This window comes from Sinocyclocheilus anshuiensis, unplaced genomic scaffold (assembly GCF_001515605.1).
Source record: "Sinocyclocheilus anshuiensis isolate Anshui unplaced genomic scaffold, SAMN03320099.WGS_v1.1 scaffold492, whole genome shotgun sequence".
NCBI lineage: Eukaryota > Metazoa > Chordata > Actinopteri > Cypriniformes > Cyprinidae > Sinocyclocheilus > Sinocyclocheilus anshuiensis.
The window spans coordinates 123,926-151,003 of record NW_015558605.1 but is presented as its reverse complement, the minus strand read 5'-3'; the positions used below and the strand labels follow the sequence as shown (position 1 = coordinate 151,003).

The 27,078-nt window shown below is 39.3% G+C and overlaps 1 protein-coding gene across 1 annotated transcript; it reads left to right on the top strand.

The window, feature by feature from the left end:
* Window positions 1–6,941: 6,941 nt before the first annotated feature.
* LOC107680194 (gastrula zinc finger protein XlCGF57.1-like) lies at window positions 6,942–23,780 on the top strand. The gene is made up of 2 exons (XM_016475980.1): window positions 6,942–6,971; window positions 22,153–23,780. The coding sequence occupies exon 2, from the start codon at window positions 22,158–22,160 to the stop codon at window positions 23,409–23,411; it is 1,254 nt and encodes a 417-aa protein (XP_016331466.1). The 5' UTR covers window positions 6,942–6,971; window positions 22,153–22,157; the 3' UTR covers window positions 23,412–23,780.
* The last annotated feature ends 3,298 nt before the right edge of the window (window positions 23,781–27,078 follow it).

The window sequence follows — 27,078 nt, the reverse complement described above, 5'->3', positions numbered from 1 at the left end:
GGGGTCATCGGATGCAAAATTCACTTTACAAGTTGTTTGAACATAAATGTGTTGGAAGTGTGTGTACACATCCACACTATAATGATAAAAATCCACCCAGTGTTTTTTTTTTAAATCCCCTTTCTCAAATCAAGTTGTTCTGAGATTCCTGGCAGAATGATGTAGTTCTGTACAGGCCCCTCCCACGATAGTTTGATTGACAGTAGTGTCTTACGTTAGCTCCGCCCTGAGTGAGCTGTCATCAGTCCGCCATTGTGTTGACTCCAGTGCAGGGGAAGACAAGAATGTCTCCGATTAAGCGATTGAGGCGTTTTGTTGTTGGATGTAATAATGAACATAGCAGTCGTCATTTACTCCAGACATCTGAGCCACTGAAGACGCAGAGGATTAATGTTACTTTCGTTTTTGAAGGGAATGCGCCGATCCCCGATCTGCCTAAATGCGTCTTATGTTCGCGCGAATCATTCGTGCTCCAGCTTCATATACAGAAGAAGTGAGTATAAGGGTTTTTTATGAATCTTTGCAAATCGTCTTTCCTAATAATGTGCTGGTTAGCCAGCTTCGCGGCTGAAGTTTACAGTCTGCTCGTCACCCCACGGAAGAGAGGGGCGGGGTCAGCAGAGCTCATTAGCATTTTTAAAGCAACATGGACTAAAACAGCGTGCTGAAAACAGCTGATTTTGACAGGGTAAAAAGGGTGTTTTTTACACTACCATTGAGAAATTTTAACCAAAGTATGTTATAGACTTTTCATTAAGACCCTAAAGAATCATATCAACTTCTGGAAAATGTGCATCCGATGACCCCTTTAACAAAATGTGTGGACTTTTTACATGGTCCCTTAACCACAAAGTTTCTAATTTCCAATTAATTTCACAAGATACTAACTTTACAATGCTGATGTGATCTGCTCAAATGATCCGACCATCAAACATGTTAAAATAATGGGAAAAATCGAGTCCCTTGTTGATTTTAAACGCGACGAATGCATTCGATCTTGAATAGACGACAGAATTATAGGCCTAATATTTGTCCAGTAATAATAATCGATCTCTTTCTAATATTTATTGTAACCACGGATTTTTAATAAAAACAAAGTTTAATGTCACTTATGATGTTCACACTGTCTAACTTTTCCATTTACTTTTGGATATTTCATAATGTCCTTTATAATGTTATTCCCAAGTAGCCTAAATACCTGTAAAACTAATCACCACAAACGAAGATGAAAACACAAAGCGCCTTACATATTATTTTGTTCTCAAATTCTTATATTATCAAGGTTCGCTGATAACATACCTGTATTAGCCCCGATTATTTCGTAGAAAACCCACAATGCATCGAGGCGAATGTGTGTGGCAATTCTCTCGCTGCCTTTAGGGGCACTATTTTAGGAAACGCTCCACTGGGTTGTATTTGAGGAAAGGTGCAGACGACCAATATGGTCGTATGAGTTGGAAGACTTATTGGGATTAAAAATTAAGCCGCAGCAATTACACCAATTCCAATATTATGCAAGATTATGCCATAAGACTCACAGAAATTTGCTAAGAAGTGCATTGCAATGAAGTGGAAATCTGATACTGTTATTCCCATACATCTATGGTTATCTGAGGTTAATAACTTTGTACCCTTGGAAAAATTAACATAATGGCTAAGAAATAAAAGTAAAGTATTTCATAAAATTTGGCAACCCCTTTTCCGTTATATGAAGACACTTCAATAGACCGGATGGATTCTATTTTCGAGTGAGGTTTTACACTGTAATAACTATGATACCCTGTATCATCCCATTATTTATATATATATATTTTTTTTAGAGATCGACCGATATATCGATTTACCGATATTTTTCCCGATATTTACGCATTTTACCATAATCGTTTATCGTTTTTTTAATATCGGATTCACCGATAAACACCGCCATCTTGTGGGTGTTTTGAAAATTGCGCGCAGGATCGCCATTGCAGCACGGCGTCTGAGGGGAGAGGAGACAACAACAACGGCGTGCATAGGTAAAGTACACTTACTTGCTTTGCTGTAATTAGTCAACTTTATTTAACATAACAGCCATTAATGCACATATTAGATGTGTTACATAAATGCCTGAAATGTAGCTAGTTTATGCAGCTTGTCTCTAAGAAATAGAGACAAACTCACTGAGTCACGTAAAATAATCCGTCAAGTCCTGACCCAATAAAGACGTAACTTTGCCTGAATTAAATAATATATAGCCATGAATGAGCGCATGTTGGAAATAAAAGCGCTGAATTTAATTCTCTCTCTGTTGTCTATATGCTCATCATTAGTTTCGTGAAGTCCTCTGCATTTTGCTGTTCACACACCGGGTTGATGCTCAGGAAATGCTCCAGCACAGCCACCGCATGTAACTTTTAACAAGATTAAATAAATACAACTCTATGGAAATTAATTATTTATTATCTCCGCGAGCGATCGCAGTTTGAGTATAGTTCTGTGTAAATGCATAGATAAACAGCACCTTGTCAGCACGCATTTCATAATTTAGAGCGACAAAAACATTAGCAATTCTGATATAACATACCAGTTGAGAAATGCAATAAAATACAGTTTTGTTTGTTATATTCCAATATTCCAGAGAATATTATTCAGTGAATTAACATTATCCAGTGAATTATTCTTCACTCTTTAGTCTATTAAACAGCTTATAAACCTACTAAAACTGTAGTTTAAAATGAAGATGACTCCTGTCCTTTATTTATTTTCTCCATTTGAAAACATTAGACATTCTACATTTATTTTGCTTATTAGTGTTGCTGCTGATGCTTTTTATAAATAAAATGTTTTTATTGTTGTAATATGAAGATTAAATTGAACATGAAAGACTGCTAATTTTCAAGATGACTGAGAGGAGGAAAAACCAGAGTGAAGCATGGACTTACTTCACTTGGTTTGTAACAGTAAATAAATATCGGTTCTGCATATCGGTTATCGGGCACATAAACATGCAAATAATTGGTATCGGTATCGGTTGTAAAAAAAAATCAATATCGGTCGATCACTAATATTTTTTTTTTTTGCGTCTTGTATTGTCTTGTCCTGTGCAACATGTTGTGTAGGATTTGGGTTTTGTATTCTTTTGTTTATGTTAGAGTTCAAAAGCAAAAACAAAATCTTCAAAAAAAAAAAAAGAATTAAGTTTTTTACATTTACAGGTCACCTGGGGCCGGATTCACGAAAATCTTCTTAAGAAATAAGTTAAGACATTTCTTAAGATAAATTCCACGAAGTTCGTAAGAATGTTCTTAAGTGCAATTCTTGAAAAATTCTTAATAGGTTCTCAAATATATTCTTAAGAACATCTTAATTTTTTTCCTAAGAAGAAAATAACAGTCATTATCTGAGTGAATAACATGACGCACTGATAAACTCACACTTTACTGTCTTTTTGCGCTTCCTGCAGATTACCCTAATAATCTTAATAAGCATGCACATTATTTTAGTCGCGAGTTTGACTGGCACTCAGCTTCACGTTTTTAATGCGCCGTGTTTTTGAACAGTTACCTTTAAAATAGCCTGTCTCAAGCTGCAGCGATACGTTTCATTCATTTTTGTGCTGTGTTTTTGCGCTCTCATCTGAGTGAACGCTTCCGGTATGTGTGTCCGCGCTGCTACAGAAAACGCATCCTGCGCATTCATATGCGCTGAATACTGCCAAAGATTATGTCGTATTTATAAGCTATAAATTCATTCAATAATTCTTACTGTTTGGGATTTAAGACAAGTCTGGGGCTGTCCTAAATTTAAGAAGTTATTTACTATGATTTTTAAGAAGATTCTTTTCAAGCATTTGAATTCTTCTCAAGTTTTGTCTTAAGAACAATCTTAAGAAAAAAGATAAGAATATTCTTAAGATGAATTTTTGGGAATACAAAATATTCTTAACTTTTTTCTTAAGTTAAAAAATAAGAAGAAAATGGCAGTTGAGAAGAAATTTCTTCTTAAGAATGTTTCGTGAATCCGGCCCCAGGAATTCTACACTAAACTACTAGCCCCAATTTTCCCTCAGAACAACCCTCCTTCAAAAATGTCACATCCAACAGAAACAGGTGGAATACCTCAAAGGGGAACACAACCCAAGGCCTAGACCAGGGGTGCCCAAACTCGGTCCTGGAGGGCCGGTGTCCTGCAGAGTTTAGCTCCAACCCCAATTAAACACACCTGAACCAGCTAATCAAGCTCTTACTAGGCATAGAAACTTTCAGGCAGGTGTGTTGAGGCAAGTTGGAGCTAAACTCTGCAGGACACCGGCCCTCCAGGACCCAGTTTGGGCACCCCTGGCCTAGACGATTCGATCTGCTGCCCAAAATCCACAAACCCTATGACAAATGGCCTCCCGGACACCCCATTTTGTCAGACTGTGGCAGCGGAAGTTATAAAATCGCAGAATAAATCGACTTTCATTTTAACCCATTTCTGTGGGCTACAAGGCCTCACGTAGTAAGAAATCATCAGCTGCTAATGACAGTGGCACATTCTTAAAGCATTTTTCATGCTGGGGGGCCATGCTTGAAGAAGCTGTGCTTAGCTGACCTACAAATGGACCATTTTAACTTTATGGGCTCAGGGTAGTGCTCCACAAAATCGTGTTTGGGTCACAACAGAATTCCTGGAAAAAGCTCTGTGTACTTCTGTCTGTGTTCAGTAATTTTGCACTTGTGTCCTTTGTGTGAAACCTATCAACAGCAAGTTCCACAACGTCCTTCAAATCCAAAAGAACATGCCATGCCAATTCGTCCTCTGGAATCAAGTGACCTATCATCAATGAAACAACCCCAACAATGTCCAAAGAATGTTTTTATGTCCATTGCCTCCTATGGTGTTTCTCCTTGAAAAGGGCAATGCTTTTGTCCTTTATTAACAATGCTTTTGTTGAGATTTTCTACAGTGAAACATTTTCTGGAGAGAAGAACGGCAAGGCACCGTGCAAGCTCAATTGGCACGATTCCCTCCAAAAGGTCGTGCAAAATATCTGGTGGATACCCAAAGGTAACACAGAAGTGTTCGAGATACTTTGTGAACACCAAAGGAGGGAACATTTGTCTGCTGAGCCAGATGTATGCAAAAAAATGCAATTCCTCTAAAAATGCATTGACTACAGTAGCTGGCACATGATTTACATGCTCTAACTTTAACAATGCTGAAGCAAAATTAGTCATGCCGAACGTAAACAGCGCTGATTACGTTGATTACATTCTGGGGAAAGCGTGCACATGCGTCATGGTACTCTCCAAAATGGTGGAAGACGGTAACTCGGGGAGAAGAATTGTTGAATTAATTGTTTTTTTTTCCCCCCTTTGCACACAAAAATGATTCCCGTAGCTACATAAAATTAAAGTTGAGCCACTGATGTCACATGATGGGCGATACCTCTTATTTTATTTTCGATCCGATACCGATATTTTCAAGCCCAGTATCGCCGATATCGATACCTCTAAACTAAACTGATCTTTTAAACTATTAAAAGAATATAACCAGTAATTATACTCACTTAATATTAGACTTTAAAGCCATGTTTTTTAATATTTCATATGCCTTTTTTTGTTTACACTGTCAGAAATCAAATATACTATAATTGTATTTTAGCCCTTTACTGGTGCAACTATACCCCTAAAAGGGAGCATATTAGTACCGTACAAGTATGCATGCTTTAAGGGTGGATAAGTTACAAAGGTGCACCTTTGAGCGCGTACACACCTCACGCACCGGATGCCGTGCGCGCGCCCAAACACAGTTGGACATAGCGGTGAATTAGAGGTAAAATATGATATAAATACTGTTCGGTTTCTGGCACAAACCGATCGTTTCGTGTCTTAGGACATCAATGTGTCGTCACGAGCCGCAGGGTTTAATTTGGATTTGTCTGTGCATGTTTTTTTTACTCTCATAGATTTTGTTACCATTGCCATGCATTATAAGACTGACAGACTGCAACGGTTAAAGTTAAAAATCTTCGTTTGTGTTCTACTGAAGAAACAAAGTCACCTACATCTTGGATGCCCTGGGGGTAAGCAGATAAACATCACATTTTCATTTTTGGGTGAACTATCCCTTTAATGCTGTCTGAGTAGAAATGAACTGGTACAATGTAGTCTTCCAGCCCACTTTACAGAGGAATGAGAGTATCACTGTTTTCTGACACTCCAGTTATTTCAAAATCTGCTTCAAGCATCTCAACAATCTGCAATAAAATAAAAACCAATTCAGTTAGTCTTATGGTTAGATATAAACTACTGTTACACTGAATGACATTTTATTGGGTGTCTTCTGTAAATAATCCTAAAATGTATGAAACTCATTATTATTATTATTATTATTTGCTCAGAAAAAATAAACTTATCAGGAAGCATTATAATGTACAGAAAGAAAAACGTATTATTATACTTAATATTTTGATGCATCAAAACATCATTAAATGAACGTCTGTTGTCCTTTTTTTCTGCACCGGATAATCAATAGTTTATTGAATATTATTAAATAATATTTAAATATACGTATGAAAGAATTTATTGAAATGGTTTCTGGTTTCTTAACAATGGCATGACTGTTTTGTCTGTTAGAAAGCCCTCTCATGTATTACTCTTTCATTTATAGTTATTTTTAGCACTTCACTGGATAACGTGTATATTTAAATACCTCTGACATATGTTTATTTATATGTGCTTGCAAATTTATATGGACGTGAATTTCTAGGCATCATACGGGACTTTTATTTTGCTGTTGCGATGTGACGTCACAAGTCTGCGCCACGCTGCTGCGTCTGTGATCCGGCTGAGGAGAGGTTTGTGGCGGTTAAGCATCTGGCTTGACAGAGCGTTATGTGCGAACGTGACTCGCTATTATAAAGATGGCGTTTATTAAAGAGGAGAGTGAAGACGTGAAGATTGAAGAAGCATTCAGAGTCACACATGAAGATACTGAGGAACACACAGGTTGGTTTTCATTGATCTCATGTATCCAAAAGTGTCTGTTTTTCCTTTAGTGCCAGCAGCAGCTCACCTCCATCCACTTTCATTAGTTTGAAACTGCAGCTTGTGAGCTTAGAATAAACAGACCGTTAACAATGGCTCGTGTGTACACAAATATAGTTATAATAATAGTTATAGTTGTCGTTATCGCTCTTGGGCAAAGCTTAGTCTCCCCTGTCCACAGGTCAGAAGTTAACTGGGGCTTGAGGCAAAGATGACAGAAAATTGGACAAAGATAGCCCTGAACAATTAATCTATCACAGCCGTCGTGAATAAAGTGAAAATGAAAAGTGTCCATTTTGGCATTAAATTAAGATCTGCTCCTGTTACAATATATAAGTAGTAAGAGATCTCTAAATATGAGAGGAGTAATTTCACAGTGTAGATGGCTTAATTCGTTATGAAGTCCGTGATAATGTTCTGTGATAATGTAATTGTTCTTTGCTCGCTTTCTGCTATTATTGATTCACTTTTTGAATAACTGTGGAAATTAAAGTATCATAATTAGTAACCTACAATGTTTTTTATTTAATTGTGATCACATTAAAATACAAATTCAGTCATATTAAAACTATTTTATGACATGACACGCATATCTGGTACTTGCCTAAAAGACATGTTCTATTAGTTCTACAGCTTCAGTTTCGGAACTTTCACGCTTAGTAACACATACAGCTGTTCCCTCACAACAGTGCAACAGTGAAAAGGGACCCCTTTCAAACAGTGTCGCGTTCCGAACGTTGTTTAACCGACATACTTGAGGTATATTGAGGTATTGAGGTATTTTAAAAATTCATATCATAACAAAAATAAACTCGGTATGAACCGGTATACCGCCCAGCACTACAGGAAACCCTTTGAAATTACGTAAAACACTGTTGAAAGTGATACAAATTATTTTATATGTTGTCTGTTATAAACCCCCTGTGTTTTTTTTATACAATTTCCGCCTACCCAAATTTGAAGTCACCCCATACCCACATACAGTGGAATAAATGCAATATCTTAATATAATTTTACAGAGAACTCTTTGAAATTACATAAATAAAACTGCTGTTAGTGGCAAATATTATGTTGTCTGTCCTATGATGAACCACCTCAATACAAGGTGCTTTTGTTGTTGTTGTTGTTCTAAACCCGGTGTTTGAAAGTGTATAACTCAGGCCCTGTGTGCTCTAGCAAACTGCAGACAGTTCTGGTTGTTACCAGCAGATGGCAGGAGACACTAGAAAAAATAATTTTGTCTTTATCATGTAGTATGCAAGAATTATTCTTATTCAACTGAAGGGTGGGAAAATACACTTTTTTTCTAATTCAAGTCGCCAAGTTCCCCACCTGTCAAAAGTGCAAAAAACAAGATATTACAAGGCTTCTTACTGATCAAACATTTTTCACACGGTAAATATAACATATAAAGAATGAGCAAATGTATATAAAGTGGAATATTCAAAGATATACAGTGTAAAATTGTATAAAAAGTGTTTTAGAAAATAAGTATGAAACTGTGCAAAGATTTACCTCAAATTCTAAAAAAGAAACAAAAACTGACCTTATTGTCAAACAAATAAGTGTAAATTTGTAAATAATAATAATAAAAAATAAATAAACTGCAAACATATTTCTGCTAACCTAAAACAAACAAACAAACAAAAAACTTCTGGTCAAATACCTTCTTGTTTACATAAAAAGGAGGAAATAAACAACAACAAAAAAATAAAAAAGTAGTCCAGACTTCTGGAGTATAGACATGTCAATTAGCTTGAGTGTTCCTCGGTGTGCCAGCGCTGGAAGCAGTTCCGGGATGACACAAAGCACAGTGCAACATTGCACTTCACACAGTACACAGGAGTCTTCACTTTCTTATCTTCTGTTTGGCACAAAACACAGATTCTCCTGGCATCACTGCCAAAATACTCAGGCAGGCACATTTGGGCTGGTGCATGTGACGAGGATGCAGCCGATGTGGTTTGCTCTGTGGTTCCACTGATGAGTTCTGAAAGTAGTTCTCTGAAGATTTTTTGGGTCAGAGGGGTCTTGTTCTGGAGTTTTGACAGCTCGCTGTGAAGAATATAGCTGTTCACAACAGCAATGTCAATGAAATGAAAGAAGAATGTTTTATACCATTTCTTGGTTTTGTGGAGCACATTGTAATAACCAATGAGTGCATCCGAGAGGTCAACACCGCCCATGTACTTGTTGTACTCCATAACTGCTACTGGAACAGGAACCTGGTGCCTTCTCCAACCACTCTCTGCAGTCTTTACCCGACGGTTTACAGTGTCACCATTGTATGATTTGTGAATCGTGGAACACATGGTGACCTCCCTGGTGTCCATCCATTTTACAAAAAGGAGCTTCCCATATCTGATCCAACGAATTTCCCCTCTTTTGGCCTTTCTGCTGAGGTCATTGACTTTAGTTTTTGGAAAGCCCTGCCTGTTTGGGCGTATGGTGCCACATGCCTGGGTGTATTTCAGCAGCAAATCAGAGAAGAGGGTCAGGCTGGTATAAAAGTTATCCATAAAAATGTGATAGCCCTGTCCAAGAAGACTCAAATCCAAAAGTCGCATTACAGATTCATAGCTCAAGCCTTTTCCTGTTTCTGTAGAGGACTTTCTTTCGTAAGCATAAAAGTTCCAAGTATATCCGCAAATTGAATCTGCAAGGACAAACAATTTGTAACCCCATTTGGTTGGCTTGTCCTTCATACACTGTTTCAGTACAATCCTGGCTTTTGAAGAAACCATACGCTCGTCCACTGCTATCTGTTACGGGGCTGACGAGACGAGAGGCGTGCGGATCCATGTGCAAGCTTTTATTCACAAGAGACGTGGTCAAAAAAACAGGCAGGGTCGAACAACAGCAAACAGGTATGGCACAGGCAAGACAAAGAATATTCCTTGGGCTAGCGTGGGTCTACGATCGGCGAACAGTATCCAGAGGGCTTGACAAGAGGGGTAATCCAATAAACACAGGCAACACGGAAAGACTAGACTAAGACTAAAACTAAAAATGGGAAAAGGAATGGCTCAGTAATGTAGCTATCGCTAGAGGAGAGATAAATGCTAAACAAAACTAGAGACTAAACAGAAACATGGAATGGCTCGGTAAAGCAGCTATCACTTGGGGAGTGCTAAACGCATAACAATACTCTGCGATCGGAGCAGGAACTGAGTGGGTGTTATGTAGTGTGTGAGATTGGTCTCAGGTGAGCGTGTGATTAGTGAAATGGTGCATGGGAAATGTAGTCCATAGTGATGTGTGACAGTCTATGTGGAGTGAGTGTCAATATGGTGAAAGAGTGAACTCTGGTGGCGAAGTCCACAGATCGGATTCGTGACACTAGCTGCTTTCGTGGGTGAAAATATGTCTTCCAAGCGGAAACAATGTCAGTATAGAGGGGTTTTATTTTATACAGTCTATCATAGTCCGGGGTTCCCTTTTTTCTTGCATTCTCTTCATCATCTTTTATGTTTGAAAGATGAAGATTCCAAGAAATAGACTGGAAACGCGATCTGGACATTGCAAACTGTGGGAACGGAAAACTATAAATATCCTTCCTTGCCCAATAGTCCCCAATAGTCTTTGCGTTCACCAATCCCATATAGATAACAATTCCAATATAAGCCAAAACGTCTTTCACAGCAAGCGGTATCCAAATAAATTTCTTACCAACCTCGACCCTTTTTGCAGCAAATTCGTTTGTATTCTTTATGATTGTCCCTATAACAGAGGATGTGAAAAAGAGCTGAAAAAGCTCAAGTGGTGAGTATGTGGCTGTTGTGACCAGCTGAGGCCCTGGTGTACACTTTGGAAAGAAGTTGACAGCTGGGTCCTCGTCTGCATCTGATATATCATGCCAACTTTCAGCAGAAGAAGCAGCCTGCTGAGCACTCCTCCTCCGTACTGAAGATCCAGCTCTGCCTCTGCGCTGCCCAGAAGAAGTGGGGATTTGTGGGAGTTGTTGTGGGTGAGGTGCTGGGCCCAGGTGAGCTTGAGGGTGCTGAAGGGCTTGTGTGTCTTAGCCTCTTTGGAGGAACCCACTCATCGTCAGATGAACTCAGACTGTAACACAAATAAACGGAGTTTATGCAGATGTTTTCATTTGTAAATAATAAACTAGTAAACATCTGAATTCTCGTTTCCCGTTATTTCAGTTGTGGCAAACACAAACAGCTAAAATAGCCAGTGCGCAATGGAGAACAAAAAGCAATCGTCTAGCAAGCGCGATCATGATGATAAGTTATGATACAAATGATAAATTTCAAAAACCGTAGGATTGTGTAAGTGTATAAACATGTACGTACTTATCCAGATCAGGATCCTCTCCTTCAACGAAGGCTGCCTCGCGCACCGAATCGAAGCTCACGTCGCTCTCCGAATCCGTGTCACTGAGTCGATCTAACTCTTCCAAAACAGCATCTGCCCCGAGAAAAACCTTCTTTTGAGGCTCTTTTCCCTTTTTAGAAGCCATTTTCGGAGTTCCTGCTGTATGGTGCGTCTTGGTTGTGTTTTGCGCACGTCACCTTGGCTTTGTTTTGCACACATCTCCTCTCGTTCACACTGCAATATCTCAGCCGCTGATTGGCCGATCTAAGCTCGCGACATATCAGCGGAAAGCTGATTTGAAATTTAACACACCTGCTCCCCATTCACACCTGAGACCTTGTAACACTAATGAGTCACATGACACCGGGGAGAGAAAATGGCTAATTGGGCCCAATTTGGACATCTTCACGTAGGGGTGTACTCACTTTTGTGGCCAGCGGTTTAGACAATAATGGCTGTGTGTGTAGTTATTTGGAGAGGACAGCGACAATGGCTGTGTGTTGAGTTATTTTGAGGGGACAGCAAATTTACACTGTTATACAAGCTGTACACTCACTACTTTACATTAGCAAAGTGTAATTTCTTCAGTGTTGTCACATGAAAAGATATAATAAAATATTTACAAAAATGTGAGGGGTGGTACTCCCTTCTGTGAGATACTGTATATGTCATCTGGATCGGTGAATGTTTTCATATTTTCCAGAATTTTTGAATATCATAACAGTAATTTGTTGTGTTTTGCACATACAAGACATAGCAAGTGATTATTCATGCACACAACCACAGAAAACGCTGTAAATGGGGGGGGGGTAGTGTAAATTAAGTGTAAATAACTTTATTACAGTAAAATAAATGTCAAAGTGATGCATATCTGCAGAAAAGAGACATTCTAAGCTTTCAAACAGTACCACATATGGGGTTATTAGTCCATGACAGACCTTTAAAAATTAAAGTAATATCTCGATGACGTCATTTTAAGTTAATTGTGATCACATTAAAATATAAATTCAGTCATATTAAAACTATTTTATGACATGACACGCATATCTGGTACTTGCCTAAAAGACGGGTTTGTGATGAGTGTAGTTAATAGTAATAATAAACAGCTTTAAAAGCACCCCCTCTGCATGTGGCTCAACATCATCACACTTCAAAATAAATGAGTGGATCGGGTGCGGAAATCCAAAAGAGAGAAAATCATAGGTTCAGGTGGGACTCTGGGGACACCCAAGACCAATATTACATCTTGTAAAAAGGGAGATAATAAGTGCCCTTTAAGCTAAAACCGCTTGTGCTATGAGTTTGCTCCTAAAGTATGAAGCAATGGTACAAATGTATTTTTTGTTAAAAATCGAATGAAATTTGTCTCTTATAATTCTTGGTTATAAGTTGATATTGTCACTGTAAACAATAACTATTCTAGACACATTTAACTTTTGATTCACAGAAAAAAAATTACCCCATAATTCACTTTACCCATGAGTTATTCTGAATTGTCAAGCAGCCAGCGCTATTCAATGAAAAGATTAGTGGATCCAGATACACATGTCATGTGTGTTGACAAAATGTAAAAACAGACGTCACGTAGTGCTAGATGAATAACATTTTAATAAAACTGCTACAGCAGTGGGGAAGATGACCGTGCATGCGTTATTTTAATTTGTGTTATTTTAATGTTTCTTTTTTTAATCTAAAACCTACACGGACATTGATGTGGAGGTCAAGCATTTCAGTGGGTTTAAACAGATCACCCTTTACATCAGACTAGTTCACAAACAACTGACAGTTGTGACCTAAATATGATTTACAGATACAATATTTAATTGTAACTTACTTTTCACGGCATGAGTGGCGTGTGCACTCAGGGGATCCCCGGTTCTTGTCAGACTTGTGAATGCAGTTCACTGGAGACTCGCTATGAGCAGATCATTTGAATCAGTGAGTTGTTGACTCGAGAACAGCTGCAATCGGATCAGTCGTTTGGTGTGATTTGCAAACAGATTTAAAAGGTTAATTTAGTGTTCATGAGTTGATGTTGTGAAACACTTAACGGTTACCTTTTGCTAAGGGAAGTGTTTAAGGGATTATATGCAACCCCCTTAAATCATTCCCTTAGGTAAGGGGAAATCACTCCTTAAGTCTCATATTTAAGGGAAAAACTTATGGTGCTTTATTCAGCCGGGCACAGATACTTGAAAAATGTACTTAAGTACAGTAATAAAGTAAAAATACTTCGTTACTATTTACTTTTCAAATTGACCAAATTGCTAATGAATGCAAAGCCCCATCCCAAAAGTTGATGGAAATGGTTACATGTAGAGGGCTGCATTGGGATTGGGATCCCGCAAATCTCATGGTGGTCAAAAAAATGTAACGCAGGTTGTGCAATCCTGCGATTTGGAGCATAACAAGAATGATGTAGTCAAACAGTAGGCTTGCTGCGGTAGTTGATTTTGCACAGTATTTGGTCGTACAATGTTTATATTACTTGCCCATCGCGGCACTGCCCCCACTGTCATTTTTCTTTTTATAGAAATAAAAATATTTTAGTTAAGTTGGGAAAAAGTATGCTACAGTGCTAAACTGAAAGTGGCTGCTCTGCTCCATACAGTCAGGGTTGCCAGGTCTGAGTGACAAAAAGTAGCTCAATGACCATATCCCAAATATCAAAACTAAAAATATGTTATTTCCATACCTAAAATACAAATTTTATAGTCGATGTTTTGCACATTGATCATAAACACAGCACAAAGGACTTGGCAACCCTAACATGTATCTAACACGAGCCGCAGGAGTCAGATTTCACTGACCATGGGTCAAGAGAAAGGAAACATGACTGACCACCATGATCACCACGGTGGAGAATTTGCAGCTCAACAGATCCTGAGCTTATTGAGAAATATCTTATCTTGTAAAATTGGCTCCTTTTACGCATTATCACAAAATTGAAAGTCAATTCAAATTCAAAAATTATTTTAATACCCTGCATATTTATAGCTCTCTGATGCGCAAAAATGATATACAATATTACAATATTTGCGAGAGCGGGAGAGCAACACGCATTGTGGAAGCAAGTGATAATGGTCAGAAATATAACAGGAAGCAGGATCAAGAAAAGTCCCGCGTAGGGCTTTAGATATACGTTTGTGATTATAGGAAACGGGCTGTTTCAAGCTGCAGTTTTAGGAGAAAATGTTCAGCAATGGTGTTGACTGATGAATTTGGACATGATTTGTCATTAAGCATATTAATAACCCCAGATAGACAGGTCAACCACTTTTTATCTCAATCTAGACGTGCTGGTATTCGGTAATGCGATATATCACAATAATGAATATGCATGATATTGTTATCGTGGACACTTCAAAATACCGGGAATAATTTTTTATTACAAATTATTCAGAATTTTGAATGCATTTTAAGAATACTTTTCCCATCAACTGGTCACGATGCACAGCCACTGTATACTGCGTCAAAGACGCATGCGCACTTTCATGTAAACAAGCACGTGGCGCATGGCGGAGTGCGTGAGAGACGCTCTGGATGAAAGCGCGCATTCACTCTGACAGCAGATGGCGCTAAACAGCATAAATGCAGCCGTTACCCCGGAAACCCCGTAAATAAAACAGCTGCTACTTTCTGTTTCTGAAACGTGTTTAAATGAGTTAAATAGTCATTCAGATTTGTGTATTCGCTATGGTGTTCATCACAGCGCCAAATAACTTAAATATTTAGACTTAATAGGCTATATATTTTTTAGTTTGTCAACAGTAGCAAAAAGAGTGCGAGTGTTGTTTAAGTTACTGTTTATAAGGTTTGAGAAGAAACTGTCTAGCTGTAGCTAGTTCCACATTGAAAGCATGAAGGCTGTCTTTATATATGCCATAGTGAATTTCAAGTTTCGTCTTCTGCCACATCCGCTCCGCTTTTCTGTATTGTCTTTTCATACTCTGAACTGCTGTTGATTTTCTCCAGAGTGATTTTTGTCTGCCAGTCTTCTTGCTGACTTTCACAATCTCGTCTGGAAGCTGGTTACAACTGCAGGCGGCAAAATAGCTAAAAGTGGATTCCCCGTATTTCTAACGGTCTCGATCCGAAGGATCTGAGTGGTCTGTTAGGTTTATATTCAGTGAGCATATCTGCAATGTATTTAGGTCTTAGGCCATTCAGTGATTTATAAACGAGTAAAAGTACTTTAAAATCAATCCTAAATATAATTGGAAGCTAGTGTATGTCCCTTCTAAGTATGACCTGAACCATTTGAGGACCATCCCAGAAAGCCCGACCCAGTTTTCCAGTCTCTCTAGAAGTATGTTATGATTGACAGTGTCAAATGCAGCACTAAGATCAAGTAGTACCAGCACTGATATTTTGCCAGAATCAGAATTAAAGTGAATATCATTTATTATCTTTATGATAATTTTCGTTAATGCATCTCTTTCTGACAGAGCCAGATCTAGATTCAGTGGTAGCAGAGATCAATATATCAAAGAAAATACAGAAGTGATCAGATGGTGCTACGTCCTTAATAACAATGGATGAAATGTTTAGAGCTCTACTGATGAGTAAATCTAGAGTGTGTCCACGATTGTGTGTGGGTTCATGCACATGCTGAATCAGGTCAAAAGTGTTAAAAATAGTTATAATTTATTTTGTAATTTTGATTTCTGCATTATATATGTGAATATTAAAATGTTATAATTTCTTTTGAAGTTTTGATTTCTGCATTATCTATGTGAATATTAAAATCCCCTGCAATAGCAAAACAGTCAAACTCTGAGGAAATCATTGATAACAGTTTTGTGAACTCTTCAACAAAGGCTGGAGAGTATTTTGAATGCCTGTAAATAATGATAAACAATGCGTGGAGCACCTTTCAGCACAATCCCTAGATATTCAAAAGACAAGTACTGACCAAATGACACTTGCTTGCATTGATAGACATCTTTAAATAGAGCAGCTACACCTCCACCTCTCCTAACAGTCCTGCAAACACTCATGAAAGTAAAGTTAGGAGGGGCTGTTTCATTGAGGACCATTGCACTGCGCTTTCTAGCCATGTTTCGTTTAGACATAAACATAAAATCCAGGTTGTTTGTGGTTGTTGATTAGTCATTGGTTAGAAATGATTTAAAGTGAGACTCGAACCCGCAACCTTTGGGTTATGAGTCCGACTCTAACCATTAGGCCACGACTTCCCCACAAACTTTATTTTTTAGTGAGCGAATGTTTAAAAGTGCTAACTTGAGGGCATTGCTTTGTGTCTTTACAGCAATCTTAGTTTGATGCATAATAGGCCGCAGATTAGATGAGTCAGCTGTACGGCTTGAAGAAGGCCTTAGACTTTCTATCACATGATAAAACAGAAATAGAGAAAGCTACAGGCACACTGGGTTCCCGCTTGTTCTGTAAACATTTGTGAATGTTGCTGCTATTATAGCGGGGACCCGACACATATCACTGAGAGCTGCTATCAGTTGTTTTTGGTTGCAGGGCTCAGCCGTGATGGTGTCCATGAGCAGTGCTTGTTGTGGCTGCGTGGTGTTATCAGTGTCCTTGTGGGATATGTCAACCACATGACGACTCGGAAACTGATATAAAGTCCTGTCGTCACTCATACTCTGACCATGTGTGTATGTTATTCAGGCTGAGTGGATTGACACACTCTACTGAAGGATGACGGAGGGAGAAGTAGATATTGTACTTAAGCACTCTTGCACCAAGTTTGTTTGGGTGGAGGCCATCCGGTTTAAACAGTTGTCTATGGGCCCCGAAAAGATTGAAGTTGTCGATAAAATTCACTCCTTTTATATTGCAAGATCGTTGTAGCCATGTGTTCAGCCCAAGCAACCGTGAAAACATATTAGTTCCCCTTGCTGGGAGTGGTCCACTGATGAACGACTGAACTTTGAGTCTTCGAAGTGTTTCAAAGAGTTCACTGAAGTCCTTCTTAAGGAGTTCTGACTGCTCTTTCCGAATAGCATTCTTTCCCACATGGATGATGATTACGATTTGCAGTCTTGTGCTTCATCAGAATGTTCCGGAGTTCCCTGTTCACATCAGAGACGGTTGCTTGATGAAAGCAGCATGTTGTTGTAGTCCTGCTACATGTTTCTGATAATGGAGTCGCCCACTATCAGAGTCCTGGGCTCGGCTGCGCTCTGAGCTGAACGCCGCTGTCTGCTCGACCTTGAGCGCCTGTTAGTAGCGATGTTAGCTACTGGAGGAATTTTATTTCACTATATACAGGGTATCTACAGAATTTGTAAAAATAAATTTAAGACAATTTATGACCCATTTTAAGAGCTGCACAAGTAAAATGAACACAGATTACGCAGCGCCTGAAAATGGTCCCCAGCACGCTCCCTGTGCAAGCAGGTGGTCACGTTGGTTATGTTGACGGAAGTTAGCCTATTTTCAGGCGCTGTGTAATATCATCGCGTCTGCTGCACCCATGGCAGCAAAGTTCCTTGATTATTACGCCGGAATGAGAGTATAGTTCCTAGCCATATCGGCCTAGAAAATCGCAACTTTTAATTTTCCATCGGTCTTAGTAGCCGATGTAACTACAGAAGAGTCAAGTTTTAAATAGGAAAAATATCAAAACTCTTTGGTCATTTTTGATCGAGATGCTAACAGTCTAATAAGATTCAATGATCTATGCTAAGCTACAGCTAAAAGTGCTACCGCCAGACTCGGAGATCAGCTGAATGGATTCGAAAACGGTAAAACTCAACTGTTTAACTCTAGGGGAGTTGGAAAATTTGTCTATTTTCAAAAATAGTGGAGTGTTCCTTTAAGGATCAATCCGCCCATCCCTAGCGCTCAGGACAGTTCGGACATTGCGGTGAAAATCAGAGGTAAAAAAAGATATAAATGCTGTTCAGTTTCTTGCACAGACCGATCGTTTTGTCTTTACACATCAATGTATCGTCACGAGCCGCAGTTCAAATTAATTGTATTCAATTCCAGTACTTCATAGTAAAACACATTTTTATATTGAAATAATGAAGATTTTTGTGCCACCCCAGACTGGTTGCTGGCCCCTTCCTTGCCACCCCTATGAAAACATCATCTGCCACTGCTACACCACTGATCTAACAGCACTAAAGTAGAGATGTAGCCACAATCAGATGCCAAAAGTAGTTAATTTGTAACTTAAAATATGTATTATGATGGGGCTTAAATCCTTAAATGTTAATTTCTCTGCAGAACTGAACATAGTTCAGAAGATACAATTTTTCCAGATATTTTAGATAAATGGTAGATTTGAGATCAGTCCCCAGATAGCATGTGGATGTGCGCCACTTAAGGCAATGATATGGCACCGCTGGCCTTCTTATGGCCCGGGCAAAATGGATGTAAGCCTGAAGTGGCCCATATGTAAAACAGCAAAAATGGCCCAAATGTATCAAATCACATGTGGGCCTCTGTAGGTAAAGATGCGGTGTTGACGACAATGTGTAATCTGAATGTGACCCTAAAGTAGCCCATGTGGTGAACAGTGATTATGGCCCAAATAGTGCCAACCAAATGTGGGCGACCTTTGGCAAAAATGTGCCATTATCGACAGGCTAATCAGGGTGTAAACCAAATGTGGTCCACATATGTTTCAGCAAATGTGGCCCAGGTACATTAAAACGTATCTGGGCCAGTTTTGGCAAAGATATGGCACAGTGAGCATTGGCTAATGTAGCTGTGAGCCTATGATGCCACAAATGTGGCCCAGTTATCCTCAAACATATCTGGGCCAGTTTTGGCCAAGCTATGGCATGGTAAGCACTGGCTAATGTGGCTGTGAGTCTAAAGTGGCCCGCATATGATGCCACAACTGTGGCCCAGTTATCCTATAGCGTATCTGGCACAGTTTTGGCAAAGATATGGCACAGTAAACACTAGCTAATGTGGCTGTGAGCCTAAAGTGGCCCTTATATGATGCCACAAACGTGGCCCAGTTATCCTAAAGTGTATCTGGCACAGTTTTGGCAAAGATATGGCACAGTGAGCACTGGCTAATATGGCTGTGAGCCTAAAGTGGCCCTTATGATGCTGCAAATGTGGCCCGCATATAAAATGACAAATATTGGCCAAATAATTAACAATTTGGGCCACTTTTGGCAAATATGCCCCATATATTATAAAACAGATGAGGACCACTTCTGGTTGTAACACTTGACAAGTGAGGCCACTTCTTGGATGTAACTAGTGATGTTACGTTCAACACTGAAGCTTCGAAGCTTGTATAAAAAAAACAACACATTTCACATTAAAGCACTGTATCGGAGCTTGATTCGTTTTGAGAAAAGCACGTGATCTATGACGTCCGAAGCCAGATCGATTTGCCTGAAACCATGTGACTGCTTCAGTATCTGTTTCAAATGAAGCGAACCTCAGCACTGTTTCCTTTACATTATATTACATTATAATGTGTTAGCATTGTTTTGTTTTTTTTTAGCGTAATTTATATATTGAGCTCAAAAATGAACTTTGGCCATAAAATATCAGTCTTAGGGCTGAGGCAGAGTTAAAATAAATTGATAATAGATTTAATTTATGAATTTATGCTTTATTTATTTTACTTATTTTAGTGCCAGTACACCGACACAGATGAAAGACTTAGACAATAAACATTATTTATATAAAATATAACAAAAAAAAATAATCAGTTGTAGAACCAGATGTGAAACCACTGGCTGTAATGGAACATAACACTTTGGAAGGTGTTATTTGTGTTTATGACCACTAGATGGCCACAGCATAAACCGTTTTAAAAAGCTTAGAGTAATAAACCTTTTTCCGATACAATTGTGATGAAAGCTTCACTGGTTCAGAACGCTTCACTTCGCCATCACTAGATGTAACACTTGACACTGGCTAATTGAAATGGAAGCTTGAAATTGTAAATATGGCCTAATAGAATTTGGCTACTTTTAGTAGGATGCAACACAGTTAACTGATGCAGGGTGATCTGGATGTGAGTCTTCAAGCATGAAATTTTTTTTTTTTGAAGCCTGCTTTTAATGGCAGTTTTTTTTATATGTGTACTGTGCAGCATAAAAACAGAAGTGCACTATAATGATTGTACTCTTACTGTCAAGGTTTATGTTAATTTGGACTTTGTTTTCCTTTTGCACCGTTTCCCTTGTTGTATTGATTGTATTATTCTGTTCAGGTGTGCCTAGTTAATTATCATTGTTTGGTCTGAGTACTTAAGACCAGATAAACTCAAAGTGAACATACAGGAACTTATGTCTACGTGTCTTAAATGTTGCTGTGCTACATTGTGTTTGGATTTACCCTTGTTGGATTAAAGACTTATGATATATATAACCTTTAATCTTCGTTGTGCGCTCTTTAACACAGCGTAGCTATGACACTCACATACTTACTGTGTAGGTAGAGTCTGCGTGAGAAGCATTTAAGTTCAAACTTGTGAAGAACAGTTTTTAAAGTATTGGGATGTGTCTTTGAATATTTATCTGTGACATTTTAATTGCTGCTTGTGCGAAACTTGGGTCGGAATGATTTTATCAAGTAGGACACATTTCTGGAACTTATTTGAACATTTATGGAGGACATTTTTAAATTTCTCTTTACAATATTGAGTATTGCTGATGCATAACTCGCTTAAGGCTTAGTGTGGCCCAGATAATGTATATTTATGGTTTATTTGGTTCATTATTAGCTAAAATGTGGTTGTGCAGTGGCCTGCTTGTGGACCACTGCCAAAATGCCACCATTTCATGCAGCATGTGGGCCACATGAGGAATGTGGGGAAGACCAGGGTTAGAATAAAAATCAACTGTGGCCCACATTAGGGCCAGTTTTGGTTTATTTGGTTGGCTTACATGCAGCAATGCTAAGGCTTACTTGAGGCCCAAATCTGGCAAACAGAACTGGACTGCCCAAATGCCATTATTCCACGCAGTATGTGGGCCGGAACAAGGTGTTAGATCTGGGCCGGATCGGGGCCTGAATTAAAATAAATGTGGCCCAGATTTGGGCCAGTTCTGGTTTATTTTATTTATTTATTTTCATGGCTGACATGCGGCCTACCTATGGCTTGCTCGTGGCCCAAATTTGGCAAACAGGAGCGGACCGCTCAAATGCCATAATTCTTCACAGTATGTGTGCCAGATTAAGGTGTTGGATCTGGGCCAGAATTAAAAACGATGTGGCCCAGATTTAGGCCAGTTCTGCTTTATTTGGTTTATTCATGGCTGACACTGGGCCTTCTTTTGGCTTGCTCGTGGCCCAAATCTGGCAAACAGGAACAGACCGCCCAAATGCCATCATTCTTCACAGTATGTGGGCCAGAGTAAGGTGTTGGATATGGGCCAGAATTCAGATCAGTGTGGCCCAAAATTTGGGCCAGTTCTGCTTTATTTGGTTTATTCATGGCTGACATTGGGCCTTCTTTTGGCTTGCTTGTGGCCCAAATCTGGCAAACGGGAGCGGACCGCCCAATTGCCATCATTCCATGCGGTATGTGGGCCAGATGAAAGTGTCAGGTGTGGGCCTGATCTGGGCCTCAGGAATTTTGCTATCTGGATCTATAATTAACCAATTGTCCTGGGCCAAACTGTGCTTGTTTTTGATAAAGTATTTAATAATTGCCAGCTTGAACGTTTTTGGGAAGAGTCCTAAAAAAGAAAAGAGTTGACAATATTGAGAAGAGTTTCTAAAATTATATGCATCACCTCCTTCAATAGATTTGTGGATATACTCTCTAGCATACATGTTGGTAAATGTTTTGACGTCTGTTTTTTTGTGCTATTTACCTGGGCTAACTTTCATTTGCCTTTTTTCACCATAGACCTCATGCCGCTGAAAGAGGAGCGCATAGTACCGAATGAAACGGAAGAGAAAGATCAATATGAGACTCATCATGATTTTAAAACCGGAGCAGAATCTTTCAGTTGGCCACAGACTAAAGAGACTTTCTCAGAGAAAACAGCCCATAAAACAGGAACTGAAAGTTATTTCACTCCTTTTCACTGTGAAAAGAGTTTCAATGAACATGGAAACCTTAAAGTCCACATGAGAGTTCACACTGGAAAGAAGCCATTCACCTGTCAACAGTGTGGAAAAAGTTTTACTCAAAAAGTAAACCTTAACAGGCACACGAGAATTCATACTGGAGACAAGCCTTACACCTGCAAACAGTGTGGAAAGAGTTTCGATCAACATGGAAACCTTAAAGTCCACATGAGAATTCACACTGGAGGGAAGCCTTTCACCTGTCCTGAGTGTGGAAAGAGTTTCAATAGAAAAGGAGACCTTAATGACCACATGAGAGTTCACACTGGAAAGAAGCCTTTTACCTGCCAACAGTGTGGAAAGAGTTTCACTCAAAAAGTAAACCTTAACAGGCACATGAGGATTCACACTGGACACAAGTCTCACATTTGCCCTGAGTGTGGAAAGAGTTTTGATCAACTTGGAAATCTTAAAGTGCACATGAGAGTTCACACTGGAGAGAAGCCTTACACCTGCAAACAGTGTGGAGTCAGTTTCACTCATGAAGGAAACCTTTACAGGCACATGAGAATTCACACTGGAGGGATGTCTTTCACCTGCCAACAATGTGGAAAAATATTTAATAGAAAAGGAAACCTTAATGACCACATGAGAGTTCACAATGGGGAGAGCCCTTTCACCTGCCAACACTGTGGAAAGAGTTTTACTCAAAAAGTAAACCTTAACAGGCACATGAGGATTCACACTGGAGACAAGCCTTACACCTGCCCTGAGTGTGGAAAGAGTTTTTATCAACATGGATACCTTAAAGTGCACATGAGAGTTCACACTGGAGAGAGTCGTTTTATCTGCCAACTGTGTGGAATAAGCTTCATTAAAAAAGGATTCCTTAACAGGCACATGAGAATTCACACTGAAGAAAAACCTTATACTTGCCCTCAGTGTGGAGAGAGTTTCGATCTACGTGAAAGCCTTAAAGCCCACATGAGAGTTCACACTGGAGACAAGCCTTACACCTGCCAACAGTGTGGAAAAAGTTTTACTCAAAAAGGAAACCTTAACAGGCACATGAGAAAATTACACTGCATTTATTAAACACAAACTTGATCAATACACGAGGATTCGTTTGAGAGAACTGTTTTATGTCATCAGTGTGGAAGGAGTTTCTCAGACAGTAATCATGTAATAATGTTATGATGTGTAGGAAGCTCAGAAGTGAAGACCAGGAGACTCTGGTGTATATTCAGCAGGATTCTATATTGAGAAGGTGCTGTGTGGCACCGTTAGAGTTGGGGTACTCGATCTTGGACTCAATTATTAACAACGGATTAAACATGGACTCAGACATTTTGGACTCAGGAATTTTACAGAGTATGATCGAGTCCACATCATGTGTAACATTAAAGGGATAGTTGACCCAAAAATGAAAATTCTGTCATTAATTACTCACCCTCATGTTATTCCAAACCCCTAAGACCTATGTTCATCTTCAGAACACAAATTAAGGTATTTTTGATGAAATCCGAGAGCTTTCTGATCCTCCATAGACAGCAACAGAACAGAAATGTTCCCAGGCCCAGAAGCGAAGTAAGGACGTTGGTAAAACAGTCCATGTGACATCAGTGGTTCAACCGTGATTTTACAAAGCTACGAGAATACTTTTAGTGTGCCAAGAAAACAAAAATAACGACTTTATTCAACACTTCTTCTCCTCCAAATCACATCATCCGCCATTATGGAGAGTACCACGACGCATGCATGTGCTTTCCTCTGCACCTGATGTCCTTACTTCGTTTCTGGGCCTGGGAACATTTGAGTGGCATTGCTGTCTATGAAGGGTCAGAAAGCTCTGAACAACACATAACTCACCTCAGTACTGCACATCTGTAAATAACTAATTAAACCTTCATCTGTAAATAGCACATATGCACATTCACAGTTCTGTCTGTGGACATTTTCCTTTTTATGTATATTTTCATTACTATTGTTGTTTATAATTTATTGTCTATTCTCTCTAATATTAGTGTTTTATTACCTTAATTCTATGTATGTCTGGACTATGTTTGTACTTCCTGTACTGTAAGCTCCTAATACCAAGACAAATTCCTTGTGTGTGTGTGTGTGTGTTTTCCTTATACCAACAGAATCACCTTTAAACACTTATTGTCTTATTAATAATGCATCACTGTATAAAGGTCTGCTTTTATTTGTGTACACTCACAATGAAAACAAAACATTGTGCTTTTGTAAAATAAAGAAAACAAATAGGATGTCGCTTTCTGCCATTTGAGTTTCCTTTCTGTGAACAAATTAAGAGTTAATTAATTAAAATTAATTAAAAAAAAAATTATCTTGTTTATCTGTAAACTAAATCAAATATATTTCAAGAATGTATTCCTTGTATGTATATATGTACTGTAGATTTTATATATATATATAATATAATGTAATAATATTTAGTATTTTCACATCTAGGTGGAAAAAATAACTTGTACTACTGTCTGTTCAAAATAAATGAAAATAAACCGAGCATAGTAGATTTTTTTTTCTTTTTCCTCTTGTACCGAAATCGTATCGAACCGTGACACCCGAACCGAGGTACGTACCGAACCGTGACATCTGTGTACCGTTTCCCCTAGTACCTTGAATTTGATGCGAGTGACTATTGGCAGCCAGTGCAAGCTGATGAAGAGAGGTGTGACATGAGCTTTTTTCTGTTAATTGAAGACCACTCTGGCTGCTGCATTCTGGATAAGTTATGCAGTCTGCTCTGTTAGGAAGGGTCTAATCTTCCTAATGTTGTATAAGGCAAACCTGCAGGACTGGGCCGTTGTAGCTATAGGCTCTTTCGCACCACTTTAGTTCCAGAACTAAATGTACGGCACTAAAGTACTGGGACTGGGTAGTTCCACAATTAGTTCTGGTACTATGAAAAGGTTCCTGCGGTGTGAAAGGCCCTAATATGGTCTGTGAAGCTTATCCATAAGCTTAAATCATCCATCACAACTCCAAGGTTCCTGGCTGTCCTGGAAGGAGTTATGGTTGACAAACCTATCTGTATAGAGAGGTTGTGATGAAGTGCTGGGTTGGCTGAGACCATGAGCAGTTCTGTCTTAGCAAGGTTGGCTGAGACCACGAGCAGTTCTGTCTTAGCAAGGTTGAGTTGAAGGTGATGAACCTTCATCTAGCCAGAAATGTCTGTCAGACAGGCTGCAATGCGAACAGCTACTGTCGGATCATCTGGTTGGAATGAGAAGTAGAGATGAGTGTCATCAGCATAGCAATGATAGGAAAAGCCATGCTTCTGAATGACAGATCCTAAAGATGACATGTAGATGGAGAAGAGAATTGGTCCAAGCACTGAGCTTTGAGGAACCCCAGTAGCAAGAAGTTGTGACTTAGAAATCTCACCCATCCAAGACACCCTGAAGGACCTACCTCAGTTGAGTGGCCGCTTTTGAAGCCAGATTGGTTGCTGTCCAGGAGGTTGTTCTGTGCAAGAAACAGAGTTGGTTGAACACAACTCGCTCAAGTGTCTTTGCAATGAACGGAATAAGGGATACCGGTCTGTAGTTTTCTAAATGTGCTGGATTTAGAAAGGGTTTCTTAGGCAGTGAGTGGGGTTACCCGAGCCTGCTTGAATGCTGCGGGAAATGTACCAGAGTGAAGAGAGGTGTTGATACTGTGAGTGAGCGCGGGTATAACTGAAGAAGAAATGTCCTTAAGGAGGTGAGTGGGGATAGGATCAAGCTGGGAGGAAGTAGGATGATTGGAAAGGATAAGTTTAGAAACGTCTGCCTCCGAGAGTGGAGAGGAGGAAAGAGAATGAGTATTTGTGGTTATGAAGTTTTTGTCAGTTTGTGGTGTGGAGAATTGGTCGCTGATGGTTCTTGTTTTATTTATGAAGAATATTGCAAAGTCATCAGCAGTATGAGTTGACGAAGGAGGGGGTGGATGAGGACAAAGAAGAGAAGAAAAGGTTTTGAAAAGTGTGCGAGAGTCAGAACAGTTGTTAATTTTGTTGTGGTAGTATGTTGTTTTAGCAGTGGAGACACTTGCAGAGAAGGAGGAGAGGAGTGACTGATATACGCTAAGGTCAGTAGAGTTTTTTTATTTGCGCCACTTCCTCTCTGCAGCCCTGAGTCTAGAGCGATGTTCCCAGAGAACATCAGACAGCCAGGGGGCAGAGGTGGATTATGAAGTCACCAAGTAGTACCAAAGGAGTATCGTCCTCAGGGAAGTTTGAGAGTAACACATCCAACTCATCTAAGAAGTTACCCAGTTGACCTAGGGGACGATAAATAACTACAAAATGGATTGTAACAGGGTGGGTAATAGTAATTGCGTGTGATTCAAATGAACTGTTGCTGGTAAGAGATGGTAGACCATCAAATTTCCATTCTTTAGAAATAAGTATACCCGTCCCTCCACCCCTCCCAATCGGGCGTGGGGTGTGGGAAAAAGTGAAATTAGTGGAGAGGGCTGCAGGAGTGGTAGTGTCCTCAGGTTTGATCCAAGTCTCAGTTAGGGCCATGAGGTTGAGACTTGAATGAGTAGCAATAGATGAAAGAAAATCTGCTTTGTTTACAGCAGACTGGCAGTTCCAGAGACCAATTGGAATAAAGAGTAAAGTAGTAGAGGACATAGGGACAGTACTCAGATTATTAGGATTGCGCTGCCTCCAACGTACAGTGCGTGATTTATGAGTGTTAGTAGTAATAGAAGAGATTTGAAAGCACATATTGAGTACAATTAGAAGTAG

What these genes read in the sequence shown, in the direction of transcription:
- LOC107680194 (XM_016475980.1), top strand. Translation starts at nt 22,158, where the DNA reads ATGCCGCTGAAAGAGGAGCGCATAGTACCGAATGAAACGGAAGAGAAA.